At 40.1% G+C, this 26,647-nt stretch overlaps 1 protein-coding gene across 1 annotated transcript in view; it reads right to left on the minus strand.

Moving 5' to 3' along the window:
- LOC112104415 (complement factor H-like) overlaps positions 1-26,647 on the minus strand; it is a 125,285-nt gene that overhangs the window by 67,364 nt on the left and 31,274 nt on the right. The window contains 8 exon segments of the mRNA XM_029912434.1: positions 12,178-12,354; positions 13,842-14,018; positions 15,534-15,710; positions 18,753-18,962; positions 19,755-19,847; positions 19,850-19,933; positions 22,178-22,360; positions 25,265-25,447. Of these exon segments, the coding sequence (XP_029768294.1) occupies positions 12,178-12,354; positions 13,842-14,018; positions 15,534-15,710; positions 18,753-18,962; positions 19,755-19,847; positions 19,850-19,933; positions 22,178-22,360; positions 25,265-25,447 (1,284 nt within the window).

The following is a 26,647-nucleotide window of genomic DNA, read 5'->3' on the forward strand; positions in this document are numbered from 1 at the left end:
ACACAAATTGAACAAAGACCCCTGATAAAACGTAGAATTTTTTTTCATAAGGCCGTCTCAGCTGTATTTTGTTCCTCTCCATATCCTCTGGGGTTATAGTACAAGGCTCTGCAAAAAAAAAAAAAAAAAAAAAAAAAAAAGAAATGGCACTTCAGTTATTTGCACATGGGTCTGACCTGGACATTTGACTCAACAGCACTTTATTTGTATAATATATCTTCTCAAATACTTCAAATACATAAAAAGATCAGAGCTATTTTCTCTTTGCCTCTGATGTTACAGAGCCAGATGGCTCCAGTAAAGAGTGTAGACCTTCTTCCCTTCTGTCATAGATCCTAGCAAATGCCCCCTTCTGGACACTTGCTAAGTCCAGCCATTGTCACAATTTTAAGGGCCCTAGGCACACTCTCAGGGCTCAGACCTTTCATCTGGCACCTGCTGTCCAATTGCCTAGCGCCTGGATGCAAAGATGACTCTTCAGAGTCCCTTGCACCTAAACCCACCCTCTCCCAGAACTCCACCCAAAAGGTGTGAAGCTCCTGGTTTACAGTTTAATACTCCCAGGGGCACGCAGCAGTTAGGAAGCAGTTCAGACACACACACACACTTTGCACAGCATATAACACATTTGCTCTTTTACTTAATGATATAAAATGCCAGAGAGTATAGACCACACAAAATAATAAAGCTCTGAGACAGCAATGTCCTACACTAGCTCACCCTGCTCTTGTGTGTCCTTGAGGAACCTTTTGGGTCCAGGAAAACAGGCAGTTCCCTGCCTCATTCAGCCTGTCACATGCTGGCTGGTCTCTCTCCCTGATGGAGTTCCTTACCCAGCTTGTGTGACCTTGTTCTCTCCTGCCCCAATCTTCTTCCTGTCTGGCCTTCGTTCCTGTTTGGTTGGCTATTTAAATCCCCCCGGCTTCCTTTGTTTTGTCTTTTGCGTCACTCTCCATTGCTCCGACCTTCCTTTCTCCCTTCAGGATGTAGCTGCTTTTCAGCATAACCATAAATATTTCCCATTGTCCCTCTCTGGTATGTATCTGTTACAGGACTTGTCAGCAATGGTGGATCCTTATACATATTGGCAGTTTTCCATAATATGTCACAATATCAACCAGATTTCATAAATTGTACAGTCATAGTCCCAATTCATCTCCTGCTGGAGAATTATGCAATCAAATGTCTATGGGGAAAATTTCTTTACAATTAGAGCTGGGAAAATAGTGAGAGAAATAAATATCCACAAATATTGTCTTAACTTCTAATTCATTTGTGATGTGACCATGTCCACACCAATTCTTACGTATTTACAAGGAACATTGGGGCGAGCATTGGCTCAGTTGAATGTGGGGTGAACTCACACGTTCATGCCACTACTGGGGTTACACAGGAGTTCTGGTGAGGGGGAGAGTGAACAAAGGATTTAAAAGATAAATAAACTGGTGTGATCATTATCATGAACAGCCTTGATGAGGAGATTGCAGTACAGTGGGCCAAGAGGACGGATGCTGCAGCTGCAGTCCCTCCAGCTGAGTGGGCCAGCCCTTTATACCATCAGCAAGCAGGACAGGACAAGGCAAGCAGAGCCAGTAATAGTGCTGTGGGGTGCCACAGACACAGGAGTGGGAACAGCTGTAAAAGCTGCAGGTGGTAAGGTCTTTGGTGCTGAAGTTGACCAGTGGGTGGTACCAGTGAGAGTAACTGCCACAGCTGGGCAGCTTCTCTCCATGAGTGGAGGCACACCCTGGGAAAGAGAAGGAGCTTGTGGAGGGCAAACAGCTCCTGAGGACCTGAAGGATGAAGCAAGATGGCTGGAGGAAAGCCACAGACTATATTCGGGTAGCCAGAATATAATGAATTCCTTTTAGCCTTAGGAAGAGAAATATTAATTAATTAATTATTATGATCTGTTACATGATGCATAGAGAGTAGAGCTAGTCAGAAAATGAGGTTTTCTAACTTTTTAGCAAAATAATAATTTAAAAAACTGATTGGAAATGCCAGCATGGTGCCTTATGGGAGTTATAGTTCATCCGTCTCATGATCCCATTCTCCTCAGGGTCCCTGGTTGGACTGCATTTACCTTGATACACCATGGTATCCCCCACTGGGTGAGGATAAATTGTGCATCATGGGAATACCTGGCCATAGTTCATCATGGGAGATGTATTTCAGCTGGGGAGCCCAGCCCACAGTGGAGGATGCCACAGTTGAAGCATTGGAACTACGAGTACCATGAGGAACCACTACAGCATATCCAAATACAAAAATTTTTGGTCAGAAACTTAAAACTTTGATTTTCAGGTGTTTGGTTTTTCAACAATAAATAAAAAATTTACACAGAAAAAAGAATTTTTTGTGAATAAAAATTATTTCAGTGAAAAACCCAATTTTCAGTCAAAAAATGTTTAGATGGAAATATTTTAACCAGCCCTAAAAGGAGGAGTCACATCACTCACACAAGCATCGCACAAATATATTAGGCTTAGTCATCAATGCTCATGCTCAGCACCATCTGTGGAGGAGGCAAAGATTGTCTAAAAACCACTTTTATGCCTCCCCTGATCCTGGAGATAGCTGGGGACTGATCCCGACTCCATATCTCTGCAGAATTTAGAGCAGCCACAGGACTACCCCAACTTACAAAAGCTAGAATGGCCCCCTAGGGACTGTTCTGCTAGCCAGAAATTTGTTCAGTGCACCTCAATCTGTCCCTGTCCCCTTTGGCCCCTGACATGCCCCCTCCTCGCCCCAGATGGTTCCAGCTTTGTGCCATCCCAGGATTCTCCCAAAACTGAGAGAATCCTCAGCTGCCCCTTAAAGTACTCTCCTCTGGTAATACAAATAAATAGTAAATAATAAATAATAATGTTTTGCTTTTCCAATTTTTCACAGTGACCCTAGCAGGGACCAGAATTTATCCCATTTCACTGTTGTGAAATCTTTACATAAATAAGACCCAGAAATTCAGGGCTAGAATTCTGCAGTGAGCATCAGGAGCAGAAACAGAAGCAGCATTCTCATCACACGGACAGAGCATTACACAAGAAGCTATGCACAAACATAATATGCAGGTGCTGATAATTATGTGGAAATATGGAATTGCTCCTATCCCACCCTCATTTGAACCTTTTCTCTCAAGAATGTAAAGATGCTGATGAAGACGACTCTTGTGGAATGAAATGTAACTTTAGAGACAGAAACAGGAATCGCTCTGATATGTTGATAGGCACTAACGCTAGCCTGAGTCCTACAAACGCCAGAGCCCAAATATGGAGTCTACTAAATTTTTTCTCTTTCCTTCTTTCCACATTCTATCATCCCTAATTATTAACTAATTGAATTCTAAGGGACTCCAGGAAAGGAGGCAACAAATTCCATATTCTCGGTGTGTAAACAAGTCAATCACTGGCAGGTTTTCCCCATTCACTACATTATGGGGCATGTACTTATTGGTGCTCAGAATCCTTTCTGGTTATTTTCCACCACCATCTCCATGGGTTTCACCTCTGCTACTAGTCTCATACTCTGGCTATGTGTATTGCGTGTAAGCAGGCAGCGTTGTTCATTTTAAAAAATAACACCGCTTCATAACTCACCACAGTTCTGTTTCGTATAATTGATTTTTGTACATACCTAAGCAAACCGGTGGGTCTGTCCATTGTCCAGAGTCACATCTAACACTTTGAGGTCCCTCCAATATATGCAAACTTTTGCATTTGTATTCCACTGTTGAATTTAGTACATATTGTTTTAATGGGAATGAAACAATGTCTCCATTATCAATTCTTGGTGGAGGCCCACACTTTCCACCAGCCTCTGAAATGAAGTATAGAAATAGAGAATAAAACTACTGGGCACTATTTAGTTACTGTAAATGCTGTAATATGTCAGTACAGCACTATCAATTCACTCTGATTTGTAGACCAAGAAAAATCAAAGGAAAAAGTGAAAAATAGCTATACTGATATTGGAACTGAAACCAAAATATTAAGTCATACTGACATTCAAGTTGCAGCAGTACTGTATGAAACTGATGGCAAACTAGGATAACAAGATGCTCTAGCGCTTCATTAATTGGTTCTGGGTGGACTTTGAAGCAGGGAATGTATCCTGTTTTGAAATCCTTTGGCTTGCCAGTCATTTCCACCATACTAATCCCACCATTCTGACTTAAAATTTGACACATAAAGTGAAGGAGGCTTTGACAAAGTTCATCTTCTGCCAAGGCTTCTTATGTGTGCCAGTGTTCCACTTCTTGTCACTCAAGTAGTCACTGTCCTGTGCAGAGCCTCGTTTCTCCATGAACATGTTAACAACTGAGGTATTTCAGACAGTGGTTGAGTGCATTAGAGCATTAGACACCATGTTCTTCCTGTGGTGACTAAGTATTGAGAGGAGGAGGAGGAAAGAGACTCAAGAGAGATGAGCAATGGAGGGTAAAAACTAGGTAAGAGGATACAAGCTAAGGAGAGAAATGGAGAAAATGGGTTAAAAAGTGTAACATAAAACACCAAATGAAAAAAGGAAGAAACACTGACTAGATAAGAAAATGAGCAGTGAGAGTTTAAGAAATTAAACAAGAGAAAAAGAGGAGAAAAATAAGAAAAGAAAAGATGCCAAGGAGAAAACCCATTGGTACCAATAAGAAGTGATGTAATCATGGATGGAGTTAATGCTTCGCTCTCTGGAAAAGCCCTTGGGCCTGACAGATTAATAATGGATTATAAACATATAGGAAAGAGAAGAACCACTCATCATTTGATAGTTACTCTCAATAAATATCAAATGATATTTATTTGATTAGTAAAATAGCCCAGAGTGGCTAACTGGGCTGCAAAGGATTGTTTCTGCACGGGGAAGTCATCAGCTGAAAAAGGCAATGTCTGGAGGGATTGTGTTGGGGCAGAGATGACCTGCAGCATGTAGCCCTAGCCAATTCTGAGCTGTGGAGTTGTCCCTTACGAGTTTTCAACCATCATCGGCCTCAGAACCAGGCTCAAAGCCACTTTTCCCCCACCCATCCTCAGCTGTGCTTAACTTACACTTGGCCCAGCTGAAGAACTGGCCCCGTGTCTTGAAGGCACTGGCCCACATTTGGAGCCATGTGTAGCCTTTCCACCCTAAGGAGTATTCTGGAAGCCATTGTGCCATAGGGAGAGAACACCTCCTGAGCTCAATGATGCACGGGGGTCTGTGCATGCTGCACCACCCCTAAGACAAAAGGGGGCAGTGTTACCAACTCTCATGATTTTGTCATGAATTACATGGTATTTCATGTGTTGTTTTTTTAATTCCAGCTCCTGGGGTCATATTATGTGAGAATTTCAGCTGTTATTAAAAAATAAAAAGATGCTAAACCTCATGGTTGTGGAGGAGCACTTGAAAACATGGCCCAGAGGGTTCAAAACACAGAAGACAAACACAAAGACCCCAGATTTATTGTTTTTAAATATTTTATCATTGTTTAGTGAAATCTGAAGAGTTTAGCAGGCCTGATTCATAATTACTGAATGCTTGAGGTTGGCAATACAAGGAGAGTGTTCTCCCTTTTGTGGCTAGCCAGATCCTCTAGCCAGTGAGAGCCAAGGCCCCTCCTCTTTCTGTCCTCTTTCCAGAAAGAACGAAAGGGCAACAGGCTCTGTACTGAGAGCAAGGACTGCAATATATGATTGTTTCCCCCTGCACCCCCCAAAAATATTAACAGAAATACCCTGGTTTTATTTTATTGTCAAAAGAACTGGAAAATTAAAATATTATATTTGTGGAAAATGTATGTGTTGAGAGAAAAGATCTTTCTGCTGAACAAAATTAGTTGGAAATGTTTCTGTCTGCTCTAGTTATTAGTAAAGGATGATTCATAAGCTCTTTGAGGCAGACGCGGTCGCTTTACACATATGGCTACAGTGCCTAGCACAATGGGTCCCTAATACTACTATTTTGGGGAAGTTCTATGGCCTGTGTTATACAGTTGGTCACACTAGCTTATCACATCATATCCTTCTGGCCTTGGACTCTATGAATTTTTCTGTCCAAATAAGCAGGTTTGGGTAGCTATGGTTTCCTAAAATCAAATGCAGTCTATAGCACTTTAAATGGTGGGGCAATGTTTAATTTAAAGAAACTGTATTTTTTCCTGAATTTAGAAGTTAACTTACACTTTTAAAAAACCTTTTAAATTTTGTTTATATTTCATCTTTTGAACTTTTCATTTATTTTTATAAAAGTCATAATTACTTAAAATGGTTTATATTTATAGTATGATTTTGACTTTAATGTATATAAACAAACAAACTGCTATTAAAAAATAAATTGTTCCAATCGTAATGCTACCAGTGGCAGCTGAACAAGAAGGTCTTACTCCTTTTCAAGACTACATTACTTTTGCCACAGAGATTATAACAAGGAGTCCTTGTGGCACCTTAGAGACAAACAAATTTATTTGGGCGTAAGCTTTTGTGGGCATGAAGTGGGTTTTAGCCCACAAAAGCTTATACCCAAATAAATTTGTTAGTCTCTAAGGTGCCACAAGGACTCCTCGTTGTTTTTGCTGATACAGACTAACACGGCTACCACTCTGAAACCAGAGAGATTATAGAATATATTCTACTTCTTTAACTGCATTACCACCTCCAGCTTCAAATTACATTTTCATAGTATTTTTTCCTGCAAATAAAAGGTAAATGGCAACCCCATAAGCACACTCACATTATTGCCACAACATTAAAAATAATCATTTTAATGAGCAGAGGATGTTAACATTTACACTAAGAGTACGATAACTTTCTAGCTAAAGGAAGAAGAACCATATCACTTATTTTTCTGATTTTTTGTTTCTAAACAAAGCAATGGAATGTACAGCTTTTGGGTTTCCCAGAGGCTCTAGTTGCGTGGGCGGGCTACCTGGCTCCCCAGCTACTTGGGCTGATAATAAGTTTGAACTTATTTTAAATTTTGCTGATGGAAGAACGCTGAGTAACTGCCCATTGCTAGGGTTCTTTCTCAATTAGCTATGTTTATAGTATTTTTATGTTGAAATTTCCATAAATTGGTGACATAATATCATCTTAAGAATTTTCACCCAGATAAAACCATACCAGCTTCCTCAAAAGTGGTCTCATGTATCTGGATTTTTGATATTTTTGGGGTGGGCCACAGACATAGATCTCTGTGTTATGGAAAACATCCAATATTTTTAAAATTGCTAATTTAAGGGAGGCTTTTCCAAGTTGATACTCACTAAAGATGACCTAATTCAAAGCTGATTGCACCAAGTTGCATGGCTCCAAGGTAGGCCTCTCACTATGAGGTGGGAGGTACATCAAGGCTGAGTAAGCAACTTTCAAATGATAAGAATCAAGCGTAAGGCTGAGCTCTCTTGCCTTTTGGATCAACAAGACAATCTAGAGGGAAGACAGACATTCTGGAACTGTCACAACTAGGCCACCTTGGAGAGAGAAACTCACAACATCAACAAACAGGCTACACCTGCCTTTGGCTAGTCTTTCTGTAGCTGAAGGTCCACTAGTGAGAAGCGCTGTGCCAGCAACACCACCTTGACTGCAGGTCCAGTTCCTACTCAGAGTCCAGAAGACTGTGAGAGCTGAAGAGTTTGCAAACTCTCTGTTATTTGAGATCTTATTGTTCCTTTTTCTAGTTTTATTAGTTGTGAGACATCCCAGCTGTTTAATATTATTTAATTTTAGGGCGTGAAATTGTGGTTGTGTGCATGCTTATGTAGAACACTACCCATAAAATCTTCATGGGGAAAGCACCAGAAGGAAATTTCCCTAGGTTAACACAGCCCTAAATAATGTCTCAGAGAACTTATTCAATAGAGAGTATGTTCTGCATTCTATGTTTAAAAGTCCTGAGAGATTTGATATTGTCATTTATGATAACTTGTCTTTTAACTTCTGATAAGTTGTCAAACTTCTCCTTATCAAGAGTGTTCTGTTAAACTCTGAATTATAATATCTCTGTCGATGTGAGAGGAAAGTATTAACCACTCCACTAGATGGAAGAAGCTTTGTAATTGGCTCTGGGATTGCAATTCAGATATTATCTTAATACTGAAACAAAATTATTATCTATTTAACGAGTGCAAAGTTATACATTTAATTGACTTTGGTAAAATTCCTTACTTGGGATTTACAACGAAATGGACAGCCACCTCCTCAGACTCCTTCTTAGAATTTATATGAATTTTTTTTTGCATTAATTTGATGATTTGACTAATTTGATTATTTAATTTCAATCCAATATTGAGACTAATTTGTTGATTTCTTGAACTTACAACAATCTAATACAAATAAAATTAATGTAACACTTTACTTAGGGTTTAGTTTAATGAAATAGCAACTTAGCTTTGGTGATATGTTTTCTTGGTTTTATTTTAATTTGTTTAATAGTTTTAGCAACATTTATAAAATCAATACAGTCACATTTCTTTCAATAAGCAACATGAGTTCAGAAACTTTGAAGGCATAGGCCAGTCAACCTAGAAGCCTGATGAGCTCCCCCTAAATAAGTCTCTTGGTCTCACAGTCTATACAGAGCGCTGACCAGTAGAATTGTCCAGAAAGAGATAGGAGTATGTTTTCTTCTTCCTTAAAATCATTATTAATGTAAGCAGAGTCAGGATGAGCTCTACCCTGACATCTGGTGGTGAATTGTGGCGAGTTGTGGAAAAGAATTTCAGGGGCTGATCTTGTTTGCATAGGCACACCCACCCCGACTAGCATGAGCCCAAATGGTCACTTTGGCTGCTGAGGGATCCCCAGTTTCTCTGTTATTGGGGCAGGAAGAATAAATTGTTACCCTGATTATGTGAATCAAGAACAATGAAACTGTTTTATGACAGAGGGACTCACCATCAACTAAGTAGCACTTGCTAGACAAGGGGCATGGGTTCCAAAACCCTGTGAATTGAGAGAGGCTGGGGAGAGGTATTTGTACCTGATGGTATGGGCCCCCTTTAAAGGCCTGAAATACCAATTGCTCCTCCTTCTCTCTCTACTGTAGAATATCAAAGCTAATTTTAATTCCATTAGGAGTCTAGTTACAGGCTGCTGAGCTGAATTCACTTTGGGCCAATGGTGCACCAGCACTGAGGCTCCCCTACTACAAGCTGAAATTACTAAAGAGCTAAAATCACTGAGTGCTGTGGGGGGGTGCCTGAAGATATGTTGCTGAGCAGCTTGCAGGGCAGAGCAAAGCAGTTTGTGGGATGACTGGAGCAGTTTGCGGGACAGCTGGTGAAGCGGCTGGCAGAGCAGAGCAGTTTGTGGGACGGCTGAAGTGGCTCACGGGACGGCTGGTGGAGCGGAGCGGCTGGTGGAGTGGCTCGCAGTGAAGGCTGCAGCAGAACCCCATGGAGAGGCGGGGCAGTTGGTCTCGGACCACGTAAGGTGCCCCTTAACACCACTGTGCCCACCCCCCCACCCCCAGGCTGGGAGGTAAAACTCTGCAGATAAACTTTTGAACTCTGGGGCTGCACTGACCAGGGACAGAGACTTTGGTGTTGTTGGACTTTTGAGTGACTTTTTGGGTTGCTGGACTTAAGATCCTGAGGGGAAAAGGATACTGCCAAACTTACTTGGGGGTGGGAGGTGGCTCTTTTGCTCATGGTTTGTGTTATGAATCCTGTTTGTGGTGTTTCCCCAACATAATGCCACATTGTTTCCCTCCTTTATTAAAAGGATTTTGCTACACTCAGACTCTGCTTGCGAGAGGGGAAGTACTGCCTCTTAGAGGCACCCGGGGGGGTGGTATGTAATTGTCCCAGGTTACTGGGTGGGGGCTTGAGACGGTTTTGCATTGTGTTATTGAAACGAGACCCCTAGATACTGAACCCGGCCCTTGTTGTTGCTAACTCAGACGGACAGAAGGGTTACATTAATATTATTGGACCTTTTGAAGACTTGCGAGACCAAATGGTAATTACTGGAGTTGAAAAAGCTGTCATCCTTATACAAAAGGGGGGAATTATCTGTGGGATAGTAAAATGGGAATGTTTGTTAAAAATAAACAAAGGATAGATTATTTCAGTCAGAATGCTTTAAAACTTCCTCAGAAGGTCTGAGGTTGCCTCAGATAAACTATAGCTATATATCCCTCCTCATGCACTTGTTTGTAATCCTCTGACACAGATTCAGACATCTGGCCTTCCTCCCCGGAAAAGGAAGATTTCTTGACACCCCCTTTTCACCCTTTGGTCTTAGGTATTTGGCCCTGTGACAGAGTGTTCTGGGACTTTGTGGTGTGATAGACACTGGGGAGATGTTTTCCTTTTAAGAAGTTTCTATTGTTGATAAAACTCTTTTGTTGCAGGTAGCATGAGTGAGTGAATGAGATACAAATGGAGATGGAGTATGAGAGATCATATTCTTTTTTGGTGTTTGTCCCCCTCTGCTTTATGTCTGTTTATGCTGCAAAATTTTGTTGTTCTACTTCCTATTTCACTTTTGTTGGGAATTAAATGAGTCCCAGAGGTTTAGCAAGCACTGACAATGGGAAATTAGTTGGGGTTGTCATGACAACAGTTGCCAGGAAAAGCAAGAACTAATTGCCTGGATTTGATCCTGAAACACTAGGTGAGGCTTGGTGAGGAAACAGAGTCTGGTCAATCAGGACAGAGGAAGGGCCAAATAAAAACAGGTTTCCTCAGTTTGTAAGGTGTGGATGATTCCAAAAGAGTGGGAGCCTTGTGTGTGCTGGTGGGGTTGAGGCCTGTGAACTGGAACTGTTTAAGAACTAGTGCCAGGATAGGGAAGTTGAGGGCAGTATACTGCAACTGTTACACTGTTAATTTAAAGGTTGAAAGCTACAGGCATTCTGAATCTGGATGCTGAAACTGTTGAAGTTCATGTGCTGAGACTGAACCTGGGAAGACTGTATATGGGAAAATCAAGTGTGAAACCTGAATTCTTTTTTATTCTTTGGGCATGTTCTTTCCCAGTTTTGGGAAGGATGAAAAGATTATATTATAGAAAGAGAGCACTTGTGACTCTGTTTTATTAAACCTAGACACATCAATTGAGAGGTCTCTGTAACAAGTCCTATGCTCCTGTTTCAGAGGGAGGCAAGAAATTGGGCTCAGGGATTGTTCAAAAAATATTTTGAATAAGTAGGGTTCTTCCTCCCCACAAAGGTTTGGCTTAATGACTGACCTCCCACTCTGGGGCTTGCCTGTGGCTCTCCCAAGGAATGGTTTGGGCTCAAGAATGAACTCTCCAGCAGCCTGATGCCTTAGGATTGACTTGCCCAAGATGGGAGGTCCCAATACTCTACCCCTTTCTGACACATGGGATTTACCTGGGTCTGCATTTCCTCTGAAGGCTTGAGCCTGGAATATTGTGGGAGACCTCTAGGAGACCTTTGACAAGTGGCAGGAGTGGCAAGGGGTCTGGGCAAAAATGCCCCTTAGCCTACTACCTGGTAGTGGCACTGTGCATGTTGTGTCTAATGCTGCCTTTCTGTGATCCTATACGAGGTGGAGGCATTGCAATCTTCAATCTGCTGCACTGTCTTTCTGGTGTTGCCATTTTGAAGATGGAGGCATGGGAGTGGGAACTACTTGCCACTGGAGCTGGCTTTTCAAATTCAACCTGCCCCTTTCTCCATCTGATGGAGGGGACAGAGGTGACTGCACCGGGGCTGCTGAAATGCTTCCTGCATATTGGAATCAGAGCTGAATTCTCCTTGCCTGGCTTCTATCTTTCGTGCCAGGATAGGCATCAAGGTGACCCCCACCCAGACTGGGGTGTGAGATGGAAACTCCATTCTGTTCATTGAGAACACAGAGCTTCCCAATGAGCTACTCAAAAAGGGGTGTGGAATGAAGCAGGAGACACAGAACTTCCTTTTTGCCTTTGGCTTTTTTGGCCTCGCTTTCCCGCTGACGACTATAGGGACCAGTCATTGCAGCACTTCAGAAGAGGAAGCAGTACTGAGGGGGAAAACTGCAGCAAGCAGGCTGAAGCAACCATCATAATAGATCTGTGGTCCTTAGCATGATGAAGAATATATTCCTTTCTTCTGGTGCATGTTTTGCAAATCACATAATATAAGGAGAAAGATACAGAGAAGTAAAAGCTTCTTAGTATGAATGCAGCTTTTGATTCCAACAGTATCTTCATTTTTAGGATATGTATAAATAATAAAATAAAATACCTCTGCACTATGGTGATTCTGACCATTTTTTCTTCTGACACGTCACTGTCTGTGACCCAGTGAGGCTCAGCCCTTGTTCACATCGATAGCGCACTCTCTCACCAGGCAAATACCTTTGGTTTCCATACCCTAGAATCTGACCATTAGTAAGTGCAGGTGGAGGTCCACACATCATATCTGAAAAGATATATGGACACATTTACAGTCACTGACACATTTCAAAGAAATACTTCAGTTGAACCAAATCTTTAATGACATTTCATTAGCTGTGTATCTTTTCTGTTCAGATCCTCCAGCCAAGGCACGTAACTTATCCTGTTTAGTTTATCAGAACCTTTTTAATTGCAGAGAACCAATTGACAAACCTTTTTAATTTTAGAGATTAATATAATTAAGCTGAAATACCCTGGGTCTATGGAAAATAGATCCTGTCAAACTAAACAGATATATTTTTGATGCAATTACAAGTTTTGTTAAGTGATGATGCAACAGACTTAGACTTCTGTAAAACATTTGACGTGGTACTACATGACACTTGATTCAAAAACTAGAACAATACAAAATTAACATGGCATACATTAAATTGATTAAAAACTGGCTAACTGATAGGTCTCAAAATGTAACTGTAACTGGGAATCATCATCAAGCAAGCATGTCCCTACTAGGATCCTGTAGGGATCGGTCCTTGGTCTTGTTTTATTTAACATTTTTATCAATGATCAGTTTTATCTGTGCTTGAGTCGGCTGCAGCCCTACTCACAAAGAGAATATCAAAGAGAATATTGCTGACAGGAATGGGGTGGGATTTCAATGGACACCAGAACTTCCCCCCACATCCTTCAAAAAAAGATGAACAAGAGAGACTTCTGAATTATTGAGGGGTTGAAAACATAAGAACATAAGAAACAGCATAAACGTCTTTTTCCTAACTTCTCCAAATGGAAACCTCTTAAAGTCAGCTTGTTTGGCTGCAAATATTTGCATCACCTTGATTTTACTCATTTCAAATTTAACTTTTACTACACTTCATTTTTTAAAAAAAATTTCCTTTCCTATTTTTAAGGAGACACCAGTTGCAGACTCCCTCACTTACAGATGTCCATATGGACTATGACAAGAGTGAAGGAGACACTGATTTTACCCACAGTTGGCAAAATTAATAATAAGAGGGTTAAGGGTAGGGCTGCAGCACCCCTCTCTCTGAACTGTCCATTGAGCTGGCCCCATATGGTGCTGGTGGAGTACTGAATGTTGTACCCATTTTAATGGCCAGATTCTGCCTGGCCCTAATACAGGTGCTCACTTGTGGCAAGGGTGCAAGGAGCCTTCCCCCACTTTTGAATAGCTTACATAGGGGCCAGGGACAATTTCAATCCCTATGCTCAGATGCATGTAAGGCCTGCTTTCTCTCTACTAGTGGTACATGGTTCTAAAAGGGGTAAGGAGGCAGGTCCACTGCTCCATCTTTCTACACACTAGCCCATAGAGCTGACAAGCTGTGGAGTGGGCTGCAACCAAGGAGGGTACTAGCGACATTCATTTAGATTCTGCTTGCCAAGGATGTTTCAGAAGGGATTCTGCAACCTCCTCGCCTTACTTGACAACCATATACTGGGCAGGTACAATCTGGCATTAATTGTTTTAATAAAAATTCAAACCTCTACCTTCACAAGTTGGAGGTTGTGACCATTCCCTGTTTATACAGGTGACATCATTTGGTTCATGACTTTCAAAACCTTCATGACACTGATACTGCACTCTTTCAGCAGGCCAATATCTTCTGTCTCTATGGTCTATGATCTCAGCATTGGCAACTGCAGGTGGATCTCCACATGTTGCATCTGAAAGGGGAGATTTATCAAAGTGAAACACTTTTGTTGAGTATCTTATACTTTATGGCCCATAAAAGAAAACTCCAGGCACTCTCATAACGAAGGTAATGAAACAAATCTGTAAAAGTGAGATGAGAGCATTTATTCTGTATTCTGTATTAGGGCAAAAACTGTCACAGGCTGCAGCACTGGACTCTATATTGTGACAAATAAGTAAATTTAAAATACGTTAAAAACAACCTGCAGACTTTGATAGTTTTAAAAATGCATTTAAGTTCTCTTTGTAGAAGCTGGTAGGAAAAAAATTGCTTTCCTATTTTGTCCTTTTCCATTTGACAAACAACAAATCCTCTCGCAGCTCCTTCCATATTTGAAATTATCAGGATTTGTGTATCAGCCTTCCCAGTGAATGAAGCACAGCCATGGAACAGAGTTTGGTGTTGACTGTTTTGTCCTCTGCTGCTGCAGAGGCAACAGAGGGAGCAGAAAGTTAAGTATCCTAAAGTATTTAAGTATTTATCAAGCCTATCAGTATATCTGACTCAACAAAAGGCACGTGGCACTGTGGGTAGCCAATCCCAGTGTATTCTGCACTGCCTTCAGGTGCACCTTGTGGGAAATTGTCACTATGTATTGTGCAGCAATCATTGTATATTTAGGAATACCCATACACCTCTCAGGAAATTGTGAGTACTTGATCCCCAGATTTCCACAATTTCCCTTGTTCCATCCCATAATATACTGCTCTCAAGCTCCATTTTTGACTTGGCTGCTGCACTCTCCTTAAAGTATCTATCTACTCCAGCTGTATATCTGACTCATCTCGATAACTGAAATATCCTTCTCGCTGGCCTTGACAAATGTACTCTTGATCTGCTCATATCCATTCAGAATGCTGCTGCTAAGATCATTTTCCGATCCCATCGCTTTGAACATGTCACCCAATCCCTCCACTGGCTCCCCCCTTCTATATTGCATCAAACATCCCATCATATCTCATTCACTATCAAGCTCTCGAAGCTCCTCTCCAATCGGCCCATGATGCCAGCCTCCACTGCCCACGTGTTCCATTTTCAAACTAGCACCTTCATGCTTTGTCCCATGCAGCCCCTCACACATGGGAGGCACTCCCCATAAACATTCACAAAGCAACCTAATTATCCACTTTCAAATCCCTCCTTTAAATTCTTCTTTTCCACAATGCCTACAAAAAAAAAAAACTTGACAATGTAGGCCATTGATGTGCTGATACCACAGTCTGTCATACGAGCCAATAGTGTCTTCTTGTCTCCTTGTACTCCCAGCTATTGACTCTTGTCTAATACTTAGATTGTAAGCACATTGGTATAGGGACTGCTTTTTGTTCTGCGTTTGTACAGCATCTAACACATTGGGGCCCTGGTCCATGACTAAGGATCCTAGGAAATATACTAATTCAAATAAATAGTAATCATCATCCCCTGGGTATCTGAGTGCCTATATTATAATAGGTTCCTGACAATTAAATCAAACCACACACCGTACCTTGGCATTCCGGTAGCTCTGTCCATTGCCCTCTTTTACATGTTACCTCCTGTGATCCAACAGCAATAAAACCTGGGTGGCACTGATAACGCACTGTTTCACCAGGTTCATAATTAGTCTTTATGCTACCTTCAGCATGAGCATGGGGAACATCGGGTGCATCTCTGCATGGCATTTCTGAAAAAATAGTCACACAAATTGAAAGTGAGTGAAACCCTCTCACAAATTACCTTCATTCAATAAAGCCTGTTTAACAAGGTGCTCAGATACAAAAAGAGAGAAACTTTAAATAAAGACTTCAAGCAGCACTCAGAAATATGCACTGAGACATGGATGGGTATGAAACTTACACAATGTGCACTGTTAAATAAAATTGCTCAATACTTGGCTAATTAAATAAACAAATGCTAAATAGATTAGAATTGAGTTTTTGTGGATGTTTAGTTTCTGCCTCAGTCTAAGATTAGCATTTCTGGTTGCTTCTTGTCTCCTGGATTTCTCATGCAATGGCCTGTCCTGTGCTAGGCCTTGTCAACACACAGCAGTCATGTCATTGTAACTTAAATTGTTTTTTAAACTGAGTTACTTTAACCCCGTGCAAACTCCTCTGTAGACACTTTTATTTTGGTTTAAGTATCTCACTTCAGTTCCACTTAAACCTGTTGTGACTAAACTGAATCTGGTTTAAACTGAAATAAACTTTTTTAGACACCATCACCGTAGTATCTGAGTGACTGACAATGTTTAATGTATTTACTCTCCTGACACCTGTGATGTATCTAAGTGCTATTATCCACACTTTACAGGTGAGAATTTGAGGCACAGAGATAAAAAAAGTGATGCGCCCAAAGTCACACAGGAAGTCTGTGGTGGAGCAGGGAACTGAACGTGGGACATAAGCGAGTCCACAGATTGATACACCAGTTTAACTACATTTGTTTAAAATCACAACTCACGATAAACTTGGGCAACTGCTGCATGGACACAAGCCCTTATTAATGCTATAGAGATGAAAAGATAGAACCCATCATAATAGCATCAGACCATCTCACAAGCTTTAATTAATTTATCTCCACACTGTCCTCTGTGGTAAATAAGTATTATCCCTTTGCAGAAGGTAAACGGAGGCCCTGGAGGAATAAGTGACTTGCCCAAGATCACAAGGACATTTGTTTTAGAGTCAGGAACAGATGCCAGATATTTGAAGTCCCAGTCCAGTGCCTTAGCCACAGGACTAGACAGCCCAGTGCTATACCACATACTCATTTGAATAGTCCTCGGACTGTGTGATTATTATAATCCATGGCTGTGCATTGGGCAGCTATTGCTGGAATTTGCACTCACTATTATGTGGACTGGCTTAATACATTTTTTTGTAAAGCCCTGGTTGTAACACCTATAAAAGTTGCATTGCATAGAGGGAAATGTTACTTCTGCACTGGTATTCCCCAACCCAGGGGCAGCACATGGGGAGGTTCACATTATAGAAAAATTGAAATGTTCAAGAGGAAACCCCAAATTCACTATTGCTTTTGCATAAAAACATATTTACCAACAAAGTCAAAACAGGAATGACCCTATAGTCACATTAAAATTCCTGTTTTAACATCAACGTAAGAGGTTGACTCATTTCTCAGCATGCGGCTATGTTTTTGAAAATTAAGTATGACTGGAAATTGTCTATTTATTACATATAGAGGAATCCTGGAATTTGTTGTCAGCTTATGCCAGGACTGGTTAGAATGTGATCCTTAACCTGACTTATCTCCACATGCAAGTGATGAGTGCTATAAGTACAAAATGATGGGTTCTTTTTCCCCTGTGAATAAACAATAGGCTCCTTATTGTTCTGTATTGACAAGATATCAATGCATGTGCCTTTTCCAGCTGCAAGTGCTAGTTTCTGTGCTATATTGCATCTCACAAAACACCACACATTTTCTAAAAGTGTAAAGAAGCACCTTTCCTTGCTCAAATGCAAACCTTATTCATGAGCCATCTTAGTTCAAGGCATCTCTGGGCTGGTCTACACTGGGGGGGGGGGATCGATCTAAGATATGCAACTTCAGCTACGTGAATAGCGTAGCTGAAGTCGAAGTATCTTAGATCGATTTATCTCGGGTCCTCACGGTGCGGGATCCACGGCCGCGGCTCCCCTGTTGACTCCGCTACCGCCTCTCGCTCTGGTGGAGTTCCAGAGTCGATGGGGAGCGTGTTCAGGGATCGATTTATCGCGTCTAGATCACTTACTACCCGCCGATCCGGGTACCCTTAGATGCAGTACAGGTACAGCACTTACTGCAGCATCCCAATTACATCCCAAAGCAGAAACGCTGGATGTACTAAACTTTTGTCCAATGTACATTTAGGAATGTACATTGGACAATGACTGACAGAAATGGCCCTACTAATTATCAGAAAGTTAGAAAAATCTCTCCTCTATTGTAGAATTGTAGCAATGAGAGATGGAAAATACCCATCAGGTAACATTCTCTCTCTCTACTAAAACAAGATTATTCAAATATATATGCTCTATTTTCTGAGCCATTATAAAAACTTAAGTTATAAAAGCTATAAAAGAATTTTTGTTGATGGATTGATTGCATCCAATTATAAAACGTCTTCAGTCATTGTTTAGTATATTTTTAAGCAAAATAAAATTTACAGTTTTTTAGTTAGTTATTTTGGCTCTGTGAACAAGCGAATTCCCAGATGATTGCTACCACCTGAACACTGGCTGATGTCTATTGTTTTCTATGGGCATAGCAGAATACCAGGTGTAGAGAAGAACTGACAGTAGAAGAAGCTGGGACCAGTGACTGTTTGGAAGCTGTCAAGAAACATCAGCCTGCTGAGACAGATGTTCCTATGATCTCCATGGGCCCTGCAGGGCAGAGAGCTGGAAGAGGTCTCCTTTTCTCAGAGAAGTAAGAAAATGGGAGCAATAACTGGGACAGAAGATAAGTTCCACGAGGCAGTTTTTAAAAACCAAATAATTTTTTAAAAATAAATCCTTCACTTCACTCAGAAGTTTGTTTCGCAGCAAGCTAAACAAATGTAAGAGTTCCTGTTCACCATCATTTAGCCACCACTTAAAACTCACTGGGCCAAATTCTTTGCTGAACCCATTGGAATTACACTGGCATAGAATTTGGTTCTTTGATTGCTCTACTGAAAAAATATTAATGGAAACGCAACACAGCAGACAGTATAAATTACCAATACAGGCAGGCGGAGAGGTCCATTTTTCGATATTACAAGTTATCTCTGATGGGCCTCTTAACATGAAGCCCGCATTACAGCTGTACTTTAATGTCGCACCATTCGGATAAGTCACTGGTCCCGGTTTCTCCATTCTTAAGCTTCGATTTTCTAGACTTAAAATCTCACCATGTTCTATGGGATATGGTTGCAAACATGATTTTTCTTCTGTTTGGAAGAGAAAAATTAACAATAAAATGTACATGTCAAATGCACATGTAATCTAAAACTGAAAGAAAAAAAGGTAAAGCTGAGTGAGTGTAAGTTCTAGTCATTGTTCTTAATGCAGGACTCCTTGTATGGGCTCAAAATAAGAAATGCTACAAACAAACCCTCTGGCCAGCCCCATAATAAACATTTGAAGCTGTTACAGTGTAAGTTAAGTACAGTACAGTCAAACAGAAACACAGGGATTGTCATGCTGAACGAGACCAATGGTCCATCTGGTGCAGTAGCTTCTCTCTGACTTTGGCCAGAACTAGATAATTCCGAAGAAGCCATAAAACTGCCATGAAGGAAAATTATGCAATAATATGCCCACTGAAAATTTTCCTTTTAACCCCAAGTTAATGAGGATAACAGTGACGAAGTGACTGAATCCTGCTTCTCTGTATGCTCAAAAGAATTTCCATATACCAAAGCTGGGTAATGAGGAAGAGTTTCATTAAAATGTGATTATTCCAGCTTGTTTCTAGCCCCAAATAAGAGATGAACATACACCTACACACTGAGGGGTGCATTAAGTCAGGGATTTTTAAGAAAGCTCAGTACTGGCTTAACTCTTCTTTCTTTGAAGTCAATGGGAATTTTACCATTAACTTCAATGGGTGCAGAGTTAGGCCCAGTGTGTATCAGCTCCAACAATATGACAGTTATTACTGAATGTGCTTTTTGTCTGATTCATCCAATTTCAGGAAATCTGTATTAAAAACAAAAACATAAATAAAATATCCTACTGACCAACACAGTGTGGTGGTGACTGCCACTTCCCACCTTCACACATTATTTCTTTCACTCCATGAAGCTTGAAATTTTCCAGACACATAAAAGCTATTTTTCCCCAGTCTCATAGCTTCTTTTCTCTGTTATCTTGGAGGCTCCTGGTAGCTGAGGGGGAGGTGTGCATTTTCTTTTATTCTCTTCAACAAAAGATAGTTTCAGTCAGATCTCAAGGCTCAAAATATGGTAAATGTGACAGTTCATTGCAAATCAGAACAGTTATTAGATGAAAAACAGCGTACCACAGATCTTTAGTAACCATTCTCCTCTTTTAATTGCCATAGACTCATAGACTTAAGGTCAGAAGGGACCATTATGATCATCTAGTCTGACCTCCTGCACAACGCAGGCTACAGAATCTCACCCACCCACTCCTGTAACAAAACCCCTAACCTATGTCTGAGTTATTGAAGTCCTCAAATTGTGGTTTAAAGACCTCAAGGTGCAGAGAATCCTCCAGCAAGTGACCCGTGCCCCATGCTGCAGAGGAAGGCGAAAAACCTCCAGGGCCTCTGCCAATCTTCCCTGGAGGAAAATTCCTTCCCGACCCCAAATATGGCGGTCAGTTAAACCCTGAGCATGTGGGCAAGATTTACCAGCCAGCACCCAGGAAAGAATTCTCTGTAGCAACTCAGATCCCACCCCATCTAACATACTATCACAGACCATTGGGCCTAATTACCTGCTAATAATCAAAGATCAATTAATTACCAAAATTAGGCTATCCCATCATACCATCCCCTCCATAAACTTATCAAGCTTAGTCTTGAAGCCAGATATGTCTTTTGCCCCCACTACTCCACTTGGAAGGCTGTTCCAGAACTTCACTCCTCTAATGGTTAGAAACACAAAGATCTGCTGGCTGATCAGCTCCCTGCCTAGAATTTTTCAAACGTTCTGTTTCAGTTCTTCTCAAATTGTGGAAAATTTGGCATTTTGGATTTTTTGTTTTGACTTGGGATGATTTTTTTTTTAAATGTGAAATTTTCCATGGAACAGAAATTCCAGTTCCCACGTAGCTCTAGTGCTTGGCTTGTTTCCCTGGATTTGAGGGGTGTGTATACCCCAGAATGTGATCAAACTAATTGCAACCATATTGTGTGCATTCCGCCACCCTGAAGTAATGAAATAGAACACCACATAGTTAAGGATTAATTTGGTCAAAACTAGCTACAGTTTCTGCTAATCAGAATTGGAGAAAGGGACAGACAAGTAAACAACTGAGTGCGAAAACCTTCGTGGTTGAACAACGTTGAATCTAGACACCTCTGATATTAAAAGTTTCTTGAAAAGTTCGAAAAGTGATGATCCTGTAGAGGTCATTATGACCTATGTGTTTTGTAGAAGTTAGTTATAAAACATTAGCTAATAGAGTGTACTTGGGAGCAGTCCTCTGAAGCCATCTTGAGAGATGTTTTTCCTGATACTCTTTCTCCCCAGTGGGTGAGCAACTGGCCACTGCGAACCTGCTGTTTGTCCAACAGAAACTGGCAGCATTTCCTAGATTGTCCATTTTTCCAGATTTATGCATAGGGATTGTATCACACAAACGCTCAAAGTGATATTACAAACCCAGAATCCAAACACATCTAGCCCTCACTTGGTTTTCCAGAGTTTCTAGTCTTCCCCCCTCCTCCTCTTATTGAGAGGTTTTTGCATTTTTTTGAGGTTTCATTTGCACAGATATTTATGGCCTTAATCCCAGTCTCCATGTACCTCAAATGTGGTTCAACCCTAGTAACTTGAGGATAAAACCACTCATGAACTGAGTCCATCTTTTCTTCCACAGAGGACACAAATTTTGTAAGCCATTGAGTTAAACATGTAGGGCAAAAATCATTTCCTTTGGAGTCCCCTTTCTCTTCTGCTACAGGATTGAGTTAATTAAGGAGAGACTCACTAGCACAAACTCAGCATACTAGTCTGACATTTTCTTTAGCAGTCTCCCACTGACCCAAAAATTCTACAGTTTGTTTAAAGTTTCTTTCTGAGCACAGCACAAAATTCAGGTCTATGTAATCTGCAGTGCCATAGGTGAATGCAGATCAAGAATACATCATCTCTATGTAGAGAGAGAGAAGCTAAACCAACTCTCATTGTAATATGTACTTTATTCAGACTCTTAATTGTTCTGCAAAAGTAATTCATAGTAAATTAGCCAAAAGTCATTTGGTTAGGATGTCAAATTATTTCTGACATTTAAAAAGTATTTGGTCAGTGTTTTCTTCCTATTAGCATATAAACAAATTTATGGTTTAATTATTAAATCAGCCCTATTTTTCAAACTAGTGAACTTCATTTAGATTAATAGTAGCTTTAATAAAATTAGCATTCTTTAGCTGGATTACAAAAAGCAACAATTTGATATAAATGCAAATACTAACCAATGCATTCTGGCTTGGGTGACCATTTCCCATATTCACAGACTGTTTGTTTAAGTTTCTTGACATCTGAATTACATCTGTATTTTACAACATCTTTGTGATAGAAACTCTTTTGAAAATTGTAAACTGATAAAAATCTGATATTCTCAAGATTCCTTGGAAGTGCACATTTCACAGATGGATCTAAATAAAATCCAACACAAAAATTAAAATATGTTATAGCTCAAAGAACCTGTCAGGTAAATATGCATTTAAAGAGATGCCATCAACTTGAAGATATGTGTCCATTTGAAAATTTTATACCTACTATTGTTACAAGTAATGTCCAAGATTATTAGCAGAAGGAGATCAAAGGAAAAACATTTTTTTCTCCAGTGTTTATAGTTTGTGTGCTTTTAACAATAGCAGGCAAGATATTCTAACAGAGGTGATTTTTTAAGTTGACAGTGTCCCTTTAAATGTGTGAAAGAACAACCAAATTATAATTTGATTTGTTCTTCCGCTATTTTTCAAACCCCACCACGGTGTAGAGAAATGTACCACCATCAGCAGATTATTTCAAACAATCAATGTCCAAGAAAGGAGTATGTGTCTTAAAGTTGATGTGCTGAACCGGGCCTTGTCTCTTTAATTAGGGGTTTCTGGGAGTTATAATGAATGCTTCTCAGATAACTGTGCAAGCTAAGCAAACTGACCACTGAGTTGAATACAGGATACAATTTTCCAAAGCTCCTTAGTGAATTACTTACTTTCTTGGTTTTGTAAATATGCAAATCTTATTTTACTGCAATTACCTGATTTTCATAGTCCATATACTATCTTACATTAGCCTGTGAAACTGAAAGAAAGAATTAGAAGAAAAGGCCACAAAATTAGTTCCAGTATGAAAAGACCTGCTTCAGATGTACAGGAGGTCAGAGGGAGGGATTAATCTCTCACATCCTTAGAATGTTTTTGAGGTTATTGGAAAACTCCATAAAGCAAACAAATAAACAAACCCACTGTATAAGCACCTTACATCCTAAAAGTCCCAGGGATGCTACAAAGTTGCCTGTTATTGGAAAGATACATTGAAACAAGGGGTCAAACTGTTTTAAAACTCCAGAACAAATTTAGACCCCACAGCTGTGAAGACTTACTTATTTGCTACATTTACACACAGTGAGGACCCCTTTGAGTTTAGTAGGACTATTCATGGTGCGACAAGTTGAACTAATGCCTAAGTCTTTGCAAGTTAGGAGCCATCGTAAAGAAAACCCAGCATGAAACCAATATGGTAGCTATGCCAGGTGGAGAATGGTTCTCCAAATAATTAGAAACGGTGCAGGTAGTGCTGCTTAAGTTGAGGTTGTCCAACTCTTCACACTATAACTTTGTTAAACTTAAACTATTCAGGCTGAAATTTCTTACACCAGGTGTGATGATTCTGTACCACTTATGAATTCGGATTGCTATTATGATGACATTATGAAGTTATTAGTATGAAAAGTTTTAGTAAAAATGGCGCTGCCGTTTCTAAGAATGAAGTCAGTGAAAAACACATTGTTTTGCCCATGTTAATGAGTTGGTTGTAAGAATATTTATAGGAGCTTTAGCTCCTCCATACTTTGAGGTATGGATTTCAAATTTGGCAAGGGGGGACTAGTCTATAATCACTAGTATATACTCCTGTCCAGAACCTGGAATTCAATCCAGTAGTCCTCAGTTTCTAGATTTCTCTGCTTTCAGTACATATCTGTGAAAATCACTGGGAAAGTGTGTCTTCTATAGTGCCTGATCCACATAAAGGATGACAGCCTACTATTGCTATCAGTTACTCCTTGAACTCAGAAGTCTGTGCTGTGGATCCAAAGAGCCAAACCTTGCTGATAATACAAATTGGAGGTCAGAATGGTTCCACATAATGGAATTTCTGTTTTTACAATTTTGTTGTTATTTAATTTGGAAATGGCATCCAAAAACCCTTATATTAGAATATGCCAGAATGAAGGTCACCTGTGCAATCTTAATTTGGCTCCCTTGTGATTATGCATTAAATTACAGTCTTTGATTACATGATCACATACTTTTTTCATCCCACTTCAGTCCAAAGGATGGTCCTGCTCTGAGGATGAATTAGGGTTGTGTAGTGAAAAGGCTGTAGTCTTAGGAACCCTGTTTCAGAAGCTGGAAGGCTGGTAAAGAATGAGGTAGGAAATTGCCCGAAGAGGAAGGATTGTCTCATTGTTCAAGAAGTTGAATGCTGCCTGAGAGAATTGGACTGTATCCCTGATGCTGCAAAAGAATTATACGGCACTAGCCAAGTCATTTAATGTTCACAGTTGACCACAAATTGTGTTTTCTTCATTTTCTGAAAGCCTTGTGTAAGACATCTGGGGCCAGATTTGTAGAACTGCTGAGCACTCGTGGCTGCAACTGAAGTCAATGAGAGCTATGCTTTCAACATATGATGTGCTATTAAACTGCTACAAGTACTGTGGAAAATTAGGGCCTAGGTGTCTCACCTGGTATTAGAGGACACTTTTGACAATTTTAGCCCTAATGTCTGTATTTCAGTTTCCTATCTGTGAAATGAAAATAATAATTCCCCATTATCTCACAGCATTGTTGTGAGAACACACTTATTAATGTTTGTGAATGACTTAAATACTATGCTGAGAAACATAGAAACATCAAGGAGGAAATTAGTAGTTTTCTATTCAGTGCAGGGTTTGAATGGTGTGCAGTAAATAAGGCCCAGGCCACATAATGAACGTAGAGGATAAAAAGGAATATTGAGTAACTTCTCATTCACAGAATAAGGCTGGGGTTTTGTGGAAAATATAGTATATTGTTCATCTAATTAAAGACTATAATGTAACACATATCCAGGAGGGCAGAATTAAAGATGCATGGACAACCTTTAGTTGTGTTTCCTAACTTTTGAGTACTTGACTTTACAACCTTGATATTCTTTTAATGTATCTGGTTTTGGATACAATATCCACATTAATTGTATTTCCATGAATATAGATGAATAAACTCTATAAATCTTTAAATAAAATTAAGTTACATTGATGTTTAAAGTGTTATCTAAGTACAGTTTACCAGCACATGAAGGTAACGATGTCCATTCTCCACTAAGACATTTTATTATATTTGTCTCAACAATTTCAAGGTTTCCTTCACAGCCATACTCCACAGCAACACCATGAAAATATCGGTTCTGGTTTACACTGAAGGCACTCCCTCTGACAATATTGGGAGGTGGTACACACGTTTTTTCCTCTTCTGTAGGGTAAAGAACAAATGATCCATATTATAGTTTTGTCACATTTACAGATACATCATAAAAGAAATTTAATGCAAATATTAAAACCACTATTTAGGACCTGATCTTGTTCCCATTAAAGTTAGTGGAAAAACTTCCACTGACTTAAATGAATGTAGGAGAGGGATACTAAGTCTGTAACAATACTGTTTCCTCTAAAAGTCTATCTTCTCCCTCTCATCTCCTAGGTTTTTATTAGACTTCTTTCCTTGCATTAGGCTCTCTAAACATTGTCACTTATTCCTGTAAAATCTCTAATGATTTTTTTATGTGTGAAACTAAAGGTTGCTCAAATGTATTTTCTCACAACAATACAGACACTGCAAAGCACACAAATCATAAGCAAAGAGAACCATCTCTACACATCAGCTCATTACTATCATGATACTCAGTCACACCAATACAACGATGCACTGACTCACTCATGTTCTTTTTAAAAACACTGTCACTCTTAGTGCACACATCCAAGAAATGAAAATTGCACTGCAATACAACACCTTGACATCTGCAACCCCTTATTCCCTGGCTTCCCTCAAGCTCAGCTTCCCACTTTCAATCTGCAGCAAAACCAGGGCTAAAATAATTTCCCTCCCTTCCTGCTGTGACCACATCACTGCTCTCTGGATTATTTCCTTTGCTTGCTCTCTATGTCTGCAAAACATTCAGGTTCCTTACGCTCACTTCCAAGGCTCAGCACAATCTCATTCCTACCTGTGTTTTTGCCCCAGATTGCCTATCCCACCCCTTCCTACATTCATCATAAAACCTCCTTGCTAGCTGCTTTTTTTCCTCTCCTCATTTCACTTTTAGTTTGTACTTAATTTCATGTCCACTCCTACACCTAGGATTCCTTACCGCTTATTATGCACTATCCAACCTCCCCTCCCTCTGTTAAATTGCTCCTTACAACACACTTCTCCAGGAAACATTCCTTTACTGATCTGCACAAACGTCCTTTTCCACATCCCTTTGCCTTTCAACTGTTTTTTACATGCACCTAAGATTCTCTACAAATAATAGGTAACATTCATAGTATCTCTTTATTTTATGAAAACATCTGTAATTATTTCCTGAAGCTGCTGGTCTTCACTGCTGCTGAATCTAAACTAGAAAATACTCTATTTGATTTCCAAATAAACTGCAAGAGCAAGCAAATACTA

This window comes from Terrapene carolina, unplaced genomic scaffold (assembly GCF_002925995.2).
Source record: "Terrapene carolina triunguis isolate 2854851 unplaced genomic scaffold, T_m_triunguis-2.0 Scaffold211, whole genome shotgun sequence".
In the NCBI taxonomy this organism is placed as follows: Eukaryota; Metazoa; Chordata; order Testudines; family Emydidae; genus Terrapene; species Terrapene triunguis.